Genomic DNA, 9,850 nt, shown 5'->3' on the forward strand with positions numbered 1-9,850 from the left:
TTGCTGGAGCTACTTAAGGGAGTGACGGCAGGCTCCAAGAATCAGGCGATTCGGTGGGGAAGCAGCCAGGAAGAGGCCTTCCGTGCACTAAAAATGGCCCTGACCGAGGCCCCAATACTTGCCTATGCAGATTTCTCCCAACCCTTCATACTCCACACTGATGGAAGCCTACATGGTCTGGGAGCCAAGTTATCCCAAGTACAGGGGGAAAGAGCGCGTGATTGCGTACGCCAGCTGCTCCCTTCACGACTCCGAGAGGAACCCGGATAATTATAGCTCTTTCAAATTAAAGTTGCTGGCTCTGGTTTGGGCAATGACCGAGAAGTTTGCAGAGTATTTGTCCGGGTCCGAAGTACTGGTGAGAACAGATAACCCGCTGGCCCACCTGGAGAATGCGAAATTGGGGGCCCTGGAGCAGCGGTGGGTGGCCCGCATGGCCAGGTACCAGTATAAGATCGCCTACCGGCCTAAGGCAGAGAATACTCACGCCAATGCCCTCTCCAGAGTGACATATGAATGGCCTGATCATGACCGCGATGAAGATTTGGAGGCGGATGAGACCCCTAGCTTCCGAAGTTTCGTGAGACCGCTGGCTGCGGCGCAGGGACAGATCGGAGAGACGTCGGAAGAACAAGTGCTAGGGCGGCCAAGAGATGACTGGATCCGACTTCAACAGACTGACAGAGAAGTTGCTCAATTACGTCGATGGGTGGCTTTGCGGCAAGTCCCCAGTTGAGAAGAGAGGAGTACACTGTCCACGGGAGCACTGAAGATGCTGGGACAATGGGAGAGACTGTGTTTGCGAGATGGGCTGCTGTACCGATGGGTGCAGCTACTGCGAGAGTTCGGGACCACCTGGCAAGTGGTGATCCCACAGAAGTTGGTCGGAGTAGTGGCTAAGGAGGCTCATGAACGAGGCTCTCACTTCGGACCAGAGAAGACGTTTCAGTGGTTGCAGAGGCTGTTGTATCATCCCCGACTGCGAGCAACAATAGAAGACACTTGTCGAAGATGTCGGAGCTGTGAGCTGATTAAGCCCCCGGAGCAGCGGGTCCTCATACAAACTATTGTGACTTCTGCCCCTTGGAGGTGTAGATGATCGACTATTTGACTGTTGGACCGGCGCATCTCGGGTATGAACATTGCCTGGTAATGACAGACCACTTCACAAAGTTTGCGGTAGTGACCCCGACCATAGACCAGACCGCCGAGTCCGCTGCACAGGCCATCTGCTGAGACTTCATTCGGGTGTACGGCTGCTCAAAGAGGATTCATTCCGATCAAGGTGCCTGCTTACAAGGCCGGGTGATGGAAGAGCTGCACCGGTTGTAAAAGATTGAGAAGTCATGGACTACTCCTTACCACCCTCAAGGAAATGGGGCCTGCGAACGCTTTAATCGGACACTGATCCAAATGCTCCGCACGTTGGAGGAAGATTGGAAGGTACGGTGGCCTGAGTTTGTGGCCGAGCTGGTGTGGTTCTACAACAACCGAGTGAATAGTACGACGGGGTTCACTCCTTATACCTTGCTGTTTGGGCGAAAGGGGCGAGAGATTACCGAGTTAGAGCTTGACCCCGAGGAGGACTACCCACGGACGGGGGTGTATTCCTGGGTCCGGGAACATCGGCATCGAATGCAGACCCTCCGACGGTTGGTACAACAAAAGTTTCAGGAGCTCAAACATCATGAGACATTGCCTCTTGATGGACAGCTCTGAGGCCCAGGGAGCGGGTGTTGGTTGGGGACAGGCGGCCCCGGGGCAAATTGAGTAGGCAGTGGGAACGGACCCCGCACCGAGGGAAGCGCAGGATTGGCGCTGAAGGACCTGTGTATGAAGTTCAACCCGAGGGGGCTGAAGGAGCCCCTACCAGAGTGGTTCATCGTAGTATGCTGCGACCCTGTCTAAAGATGACGAGGATGGAGAAGAATCACCTCCTTCTAGAGAGGGTCCTGTCACAGTTGCCCCAAGCCACAATGTGGACGAAGAAGAGTTGTTGATTTTACCTCCGAGCCCCAGCACTCGATTACCTGCAGTCCCCAGTGCAGGCGGCGAGGGAACAACATCGGTTGAAGCCACTGGGCAGGCGGAGATTGGAAATCCGAGTGACCCTGCACCCCCCCCCCATCGGTCAGACTGAGTTACGCCGGTCAGAACGGACAACAGCAGGAGTGCCTCCTCACCGTTACGAACAAGATCAATTTGTATGGTACCGTATCGTCCAGGAAGTCCAAGAATGTGAACGTTTGATGAAGGAACTCTCGCCTGTGGAATGGCGAGTTAAAGGAGAGCGGGAGTGTAAGGGGGTAAGACTGGGGTGTAAGTACTTTCAGAGCAAGGGATCTGGAACTGCCGGGCTGTGCCTCTGGTTGCAGGGGGAATACAGACTGCGAGGACAGGAGTCAGGTGACCGAGAGACTGGTGGCGTGGGTAGAGAGGAAGAGACGAGGACTTTTGCGCGAGAAAGCGGAGCTGGGTCCTGATCAGCAGAGCAGTGTGAGAGGGTCCAGGCTCCTGGCTCCAGGACTGGGAGCAAGAGCCGAGTGCAGTAGACCGGAGGAGTCAAGCCGACTAGAGAAGAGACACAGAGTCGGTGGAGCCGGGCACATGAGGTGCAGTGTTATGGACTAGGGGCTCAGCGGGTAAAACTGGAGATCGCCCGCTGCCGCCAGAAGACAGAGCATTGTTTGGGCGGGGACACCTGAAAAAATCAACACCGGCTTCAGCTGGCAACTGCCTTGTGGAGGAAAAGAGTCAGCTAAGTGTAAAAACTGTCGTTTACAACCGGTTCGACTCTGCTACATCTAGTTAAACTGTGAACTGTCAAGTTAAAGACTTTTTACCTGCTCCTTCCCTTGTTTTCCCCTGATACTCCCTGCATGGAGATTTACCCTGTTATTATAAACTTCCCCTGTTTATTAACCCTGTATTGGCTGCTCTGTGTTTCTGAGTCGCAGCATCAAAAGTACCCGTGTTACAGGAGGACTACGCGGGGCCCATTATTCTGCATGGGGGACTACGCGGGGCCCATTATTCTGTATGGGGGACTACGCGGGGCCCATTATTCTGTATGGGGGACTACGCAGGGCCCATTATTCTGTATGGGGGACTACGCGGGGCCCATTATTCTGTATGGAGGACTACGCGGGGCCCATTATTCTGTATGGAGGACTATGTGGGGCCCATTATACTGGTTGTCCAAGTTTTTAATTTTGGCCCTCTGTGTGTTTGAGTTTGACATCCCTGGTCTAGAGTCTTCATTTGCATGTTCCTTTCTTTTCTTTTTTTGTCTTGTGACATATATTGATATCTTCTGTCCAAAATCCTTCAAGAATACGCATGTGGTTCATGAATTTTGTGCAAAAATGTTCTTTATTTTATTTTTTTTCATTTACTGTTATGTCACCTTTTAAAAGCAAAAAATGTTACTTCTGCTAAAATTTGTGCAGAAAATTTCAGGCTTCTATAAAATCATTCGGGGGGTAACTTGAGTACATTTGAGCAAAAACGTAGTGACTTTTTAAAGAGCCACAATTGATAAATCATATGAAGACATGATCCCACCCATTATGATGACTGTAATGCCATTTCCCAGGTGGCTGGGAATGGCCGCTGGGCAGAGGAAGACCTGTATCTCCACCATTCTGAAGATTGGTGGTGGTCCCAAAGTCTAGACACCACCCCCTCATTATTTTAAGTGATGGCATAAACTAATGATATGCCATCACTTATTGAGACAGGAATTCCCCTTTAAAATGTTCCCTCCTATCTTCATAAATGGGTATTATTGGATAGCGCTTGTAAATGCAAACAATATTGCAATTTATCACTTATTAAAATTTTCAACCGTTCTTGAGATACTTTTCTTTTCATTATAACTCGTTGCCTTGGAAACCGACCATTGCTGCTTGACAGCAGAACTTGTGCAGTGCTTCCTCTTTTCCATTGAGCTAGAAAGCGCTGTTTTGAAGCTGGCCAGGATCGCTGGACCGCGCTGTTACCTCCTAATCCCGGCCAGCTTCAGTGCAGTGCTTACAAGGTAGATAGAAGTGGTGGTTGGTCTCCAAGCAACAAGCTGTAAACAAAAGAAAAGAGTGAAAATCTCAAGAACGGAAGAAAATTTGAATAAGCAGTAAATTGCAAAAGTGCTTGTTTTTACAACCTCTATCCAACAATATATATTTATGAAGATGAGATTAACCCCTTTAAGGCACAGACTTCTATCCTCTCATACAGAGATAAGTAGTTTTAGTTGGAAAGCCCTCTGAAAAATTATAATATATGACTAACTCATACTAAACTACAGGCCATTGCAGTATTTTACTCAGGCTCCCCACTTCCCTGAGCTCACCTGACAGGCCTGCGCCAAGCTGGTGCCTATACGGAAGCGAGCCGACATCCCCGGGGGCAGGATGTGACTGAGGCTTGCGCCCACAGACGGGTTTATCACTCGCAGACATCTCACCACGGCTTCCACTATGAGTTCGGTGTTGAAGTGACGCACGCTCTGCACTTCTTCTGGGATTTCTCTGCAGGGAAAAAAAAAGTGAATATAGAATATCTGGACCACCGGATCCATGCAGCAACTGAGGATGGCTGCATTCAAGGAGATACAGATCCCTGACCACAGCATCACTGTGCAAGAAAATATTAGAAGGGGCGACCCAGACTTTAGACCTTAAAGGGGGCTGCTAGGCTAAGACCTGGTGGTCTTGCTCCAGGACAGGAAGTGATGATGTCACCGTTCTTCCGTTAGCAGGACCGCTGAGGTCTCTGATTGGCAGCAGGGTTCAGGTGACTAGAAAGGCATGTCATTAGAGAAACATTCATTTTCATCACCTGACCGCTGCAACCAATCACAAACCTCAGCAGTTCTGTGACAGAAGATCACCATAAGTTCCACTCACGATGCAAAGCACCGTTGTGGCCCGAGCTGGATCCATGTCATGGCTGCTGGTCAGAATGACCTTTTTTGTTATTTTCACTGCATCCATGCCCTCCCAAAAAAAGTTTTTATCTAGCCTTGACAACCCCTTTAAAATGTTGATAAAGTGACATCAATTAATGAGTTGGGAATAACACTTGCATTAGAATAGATTCATTTTAAGTGGACAGTGAGCCTAAAGGGGAACCTCCTCTATGAGAGAGCAGAGCGCTGGAGAACTCAGAGCCCCTCTACCCGCAAGCCTCCGGGACCCCCGCCCCTTTGCCCGCAGGCCTCCAGGACCCCCTCCGCCCCTCTACCCGCAGGCCTCCGGGACCCCCCGCCCCTCTACCCGCAGGTCTCCGGGACCCCCCCGCCCCACTACCCGCAGGTCTCCGGGACCCCCCCGCCCCACTACCCGCAGGTCTCCGGGACCCCCCCGCCCCACTACCCGCAGGCCTCCGGGACCCCCCCGCCCCACTACCCGCAGGCCTCCGGGACCCCCCCGCCCCACTACCCGCAGGCCTCCGGGACCCCCCCGCCCCACTACCCGCAGGTCTCCGGGACCCCCCCGCCCCACTACCCGCAGGTCTCCGGGACCCCCCCGCCCCACTACCCGCAGGCCTCCGGGACCCCCCCGCCCCACTACCCGCAGGTCTCCGGGACCCCCCGCCCCACTACCCGCAGGCCTCCGAGACCCCCACCCCCAGACAGGTTATTAGTATCAGATTTCTGGGGGTCCGAAACCCGGCATCCCACCGATCAGCTGTTATCATCTCAAGTAGCGATAAATGATGTCTGGAGCAAAACAGTACAGTTGTGCTATTTGATGGGTTTGTGCTTTGCAGAGAGCGGTGTACTCCAGAAGATTGACGGTTTAGACCAGCGGCGTGGTCGTGCTGTGGTCTGAGCTGTGCACTATCACATGCTTTTGTAGCATCCATCCAACTTCAGAGCAGCGCTTACAAGCTCTATAGCACAGTGCCTCAAAGGAACTTTTTTCTTATAATGTTCTCCAGCACGGAAAGTTACGATTTGTTGCATATCAATTTATTAGGGGATTTGTATTTATTTCTATAAAAAAATGCAAAAAAGTGGCCTCCAATCCCAGCTTTTCCCCAGTCTATTTGCCTGGCATTTTTTATCAGAACATACTCATTTGGAGTACAGATGATGATAGTGATGGGTCAGCACCTGTGTCACTAACTCTGGGGATCAGCTGCTGCAGGAGATTGTTCTGATAAGCAGGACACTCAGAGGAGGAAACAGGGGCAGCCCCATCACTGCCATCATCTGTACTCCACATCAGTATGTCCTGATATCAATGGCCGGCAATTAAGACTGGGGAAAAGTCGGGGCGTGGAAGCCACTTACATGCTTTTGTTTTTACAGAAATTAAGGCAAATCCCCTAATAAAGTAACATAGTAATGTAGGTTGAATAAAGACCTAGGTCTATCAAGTTCAACCTTTCTCCCCCAATTGTACTCCCTACACTAACTTACTCGAACTAGGCCTTACAAATGTATTTTCATTTTTGTCATTACTGCACTATTACAATTACAAATGAACCAGTTTATAATTTTTTAATTAGTTTTATTTTTTTGCATTACTCTTATGGTAATACTAGAATCCCTGTACCTAAATATGTTGATCCAGAAGAAGGCAAAAACCCCAGGACACATTCAGCCAATTTGCATCACGGGGAAAAATCCCTTCTTGACCCAGAGAAAAGGCGATCAGTACTAGAACCCTTGATCAAATGTACCACTATAGGTGAAATATTTTGTCTAATTTAACTGTAACCCACAATGTTGCGTATCGAGGAAATCATCCAGCCCTTTTTTGAAAACTGTTAGGCTGTGTGCCCACGATGCGTTTTTTAAGCGTTTCTGCAGCGGCAAAAACGCTGCAGAAACGCTTAAAAACCGCATGGTAGAAGGTCTGCCATGTTCCCCAATGATAATCCGCATGAGCTGTGCACATGCTGCGCTAACATATTCCGCAGCGCTTTACATACATTATCGTCGCTGTCCCCATCGGGGTTCACAATCTAGATTCCCTATCAGTATGTCTTTGGAGTGTGGGAGGAAACCGGAGAACCTGGAGGAAACCCACGCAAACACGGGGAGAACATACAAACTCCTTGCAGATGTTGTCCTTGGTGGGATTTGAACCCAGGACCCCAGCGCTGCAATGCTAACCACCGCGCCACCGTACTGCTGCTTTTACTTGTAACCAGAATACCCAAGTCCTTCTCCTATTCTGTAGTCCCGAGTATACTCCCATTTAATGTATATGCAGCCCTAGGATTACTACATCTTAGGTGCATTACTCTACATTTATCTACATTAAACCTCGTCTGCCAAGTGTTTGCCCATTCAGTCATCTTATCCAGATCGTTCTGCAATATCGTAATGTCAAGATCAGATTTTAATATCCTACATAGTTTGGTGTCGTCAGCAAAAATTTACACTTTACTCTCAATCCCATCCCCAAGGTCATTAATAAAGGGGTTAAAGAGAATCGGTCCTAGCACAGATCTCTGTGGCACGTGATTTACAACATTTAATAACTTTCCATGCTGAACAAAATTAATAAAATAAAAGTTTAGCTACTCTCTTAATAAAGTGCAGCAGGCAGTCCAGGACTAACATACTGAAGACCAATCTGTAGGATGGGAGCGGTCCTTCATGTCAGTGGGGGGCTCACTTTATTAGAAGGGAGGGTGTCAGGGCACGGAAGTCACATGATGTGCAGAATGATATAAGGGCATGAGTATATAGAAAAGTCACATGACAATGCACAATTAAAGGCGAGGGTCACGTGACGGCATATTACATTACAGGGACGTGAGTACCTATATGTAAGTCACATGAAGGACGGCGACAGAACCATGCAAGTGTATATATGTGTGTCACAGGACTGCAGGGTCACCTCCTCAGTCACCTGATCACATGGTGCAGACAGAGGAGTCACATGACCTGAGACTAGGTGCAGCTGCACCAGATCACATGATCCCCCCTGGTGGCTACTTACGTGCCGCACGTCCTGAGTGTGTGAATGAGGATCCGGTCCACCTCCTCCATGGCACAGCGGGCAGTATCTCTGCACAGGATAACGGCGTGCCCCTGCTCCTACGTCTATATGCATTGACCTGTGTGTGAGCAGAGTCCTTACAGCGCCATGTCTATGAGCAGCACTGAAAGAGAACGTGACTGCCTGCAGCTGACAACCCGCTAACTGCCCCCTCAATAGATGCTCACTTACTACAGCACACAGGAAACAGCTCACCTCCGGACTACACCCCCCACAATGCAACGCGCCCATCAGCCGCTACTTTCTCCATTCAGAGACGAAACCTGACCGCGTGACCGGAAGTTACTTTGCCTATGACTCGTCGCGGCGTATGATGGGATATGTAGTCGACAACGTCATGCTGGGCTTGTTGAACTGTTATAGATGTGAAAACCTAAATGTTTATCATGTTATCAGCTAATTCTTCAGGGGTGTGTGTAAAATTACTAATTATTTACGTCTCATAATAACCAGTGAAGGCAACCAATCAGAGCTCTTTTTTATGTTCAGCTCTGGTTATGGAAAATGAGAGCTGAGAGCTGATTGGTTGCTTTTTTTCTGGGCTTGTAGACTGACATGGGTATGGTTGCTAAGTTACTGGGCTATCAGATTGTTGCGCCAAATGTATTTTTCCATGCTGGGGTGTGAACTCTAAATCACTAGAGATGACCAATTCTATTAAAGCGTTTATGGCAGCCACTCTTCACTTCTGAGCCTAAGGCTTCTGAACTTACTAGGCCTCATGGGACGTCATGACAACGAAGGGCCTAGTAAGCACAAGAGTTGCCCAGGATGCCGAGCGCAGAAGTGTAGAGCGGTTGCTGTATAAGCCTGGACCAGGACCGCTGGCTTCCATAGACGACCATTGGTGACCCTGCCACATTTTAAAATGGCGTGTTTACATCTGTCATACATGTGTGGTCTCCCTCACACCAAAGCCCTCATTCACTATTGTCATAGTGGCACAATTCTGCCTCTAGACACAGTTTTTTTTTCTTTTAAGACAAATTTAATATGGATTTGTGCCGATATATACAGTATGCGCCGTCCTGGACACGTTTCAAAAGCTCCCACTCCTGAGAAGAAATACTGACCAAATACTGATAGTGGGGCCGGGTAACTATTGTAATAGTTCTAACTATTGGGGCTCATGCACACCTCTGTGATTTTCTCATATGAGAAAATTGGTCCGAGTTTCATCAGTGTGTTTCTGATAAGAAAATCAATAAGTTTCTCAACCTTCTCCTATCAGTTTGACCCGACACTCACATCAACATCGGAAATGTCTCCGCGATTTTGCACCATCTACAGTGGTGTGAAAAAGTGTTTGCCCCCTTCCTGATTTCTTATTCTTTTGCATGTTTGTCACACATGTTTCAGATCACAAAACAAATTTAAATATTACACAAAGATAACACAAGTTATGCAGTTTTTAAATGAAGGTCTTTATTATTAAGGGAAAAAGAAATCCAAACCTACAGGGCCCTGTGTGAAAAAGTGATTCCCCCACCTTAAAACATAAATTAACTGTGGTTTATCACATCATTGGGAAGCCACACACAGGCCTGATTACTGCCACGCCTGGCACGTGGCAAAAGAAATGCAGCGTTTAACAATACCAGCAAAATAAATGAGATTTCTCTCATTTACACTGTTTTATTTATTTATTTTTTACCCATGGTGCGTTTTTACTGCATTTTTCTCCATTGAGATCAAAATGATTTAGCACCAAAAAATGCATACAAAAAAATAAAATTCAACAAAACCCATGTATTTTCTGATGCGGGTTTATGCATTTAAGAGATATTATATCCAGACTATGTAGCGCTGCCTATAAATATTAACCACAT

At 48.4% G+C, this 9,850-nt stretch overlaps 1 protein-coding gene across 3 annotated transcripts in view; it reads right to left on the reverse strand.

Annotated features, from left to right (window-relative positions):
- Window positions 1-8,278, reverse strand: part of CCDC22 (CCC complex scaffolding subunit CCDC22) — a 28,675-nt gene extending 20,397 nt beyond the window's left edge. The window contains exons 1-3 of one of the 3 annotated variants that reach the window (XM_073639980.1): window positions 8,193-8,278; window positions 7,962-8,079; window positions 4,352-4,529 (exon numbers count right to left, since the gene is read on the reverse strand). In XM_073639980.1, the coding sequence (XP_073496081.1) occupies window positions 4,352-4,529; window positions 7,962-8,011 (228 nt within the window). In that variant the 5' untranslated portion in view covers window positions 8,012-8,079; window positions 8,193-8,278. Of the gene's footprint in view, window positions 1-4,351; window positions 4,530-7,961 lie in introns of all 3 variants that reach the window. The other 2 variants (XM_073639981.1, XM_073639979.1) reach the window with 2 other exon arrangements.
- Window positions 8,279-9,850: the final 1,572 nt, after the last annotated feature.

This window comes from Phyllobates terribilis, unplaced genomic scaffold, assembly GCF_046119375.1.
Source record: "Phyllobates terribilis strain yellow unplaced genomic scaffold, ASM4611937v1 Scaffold_7__3_contigs__length_470593459, whole genome shotgun sequence".
NCBI lineage: Eukaryota > Metazoa > Chordata > Amphibia > Anura > Dendrobatidae > Phyllobates > Phyllobates terribilis.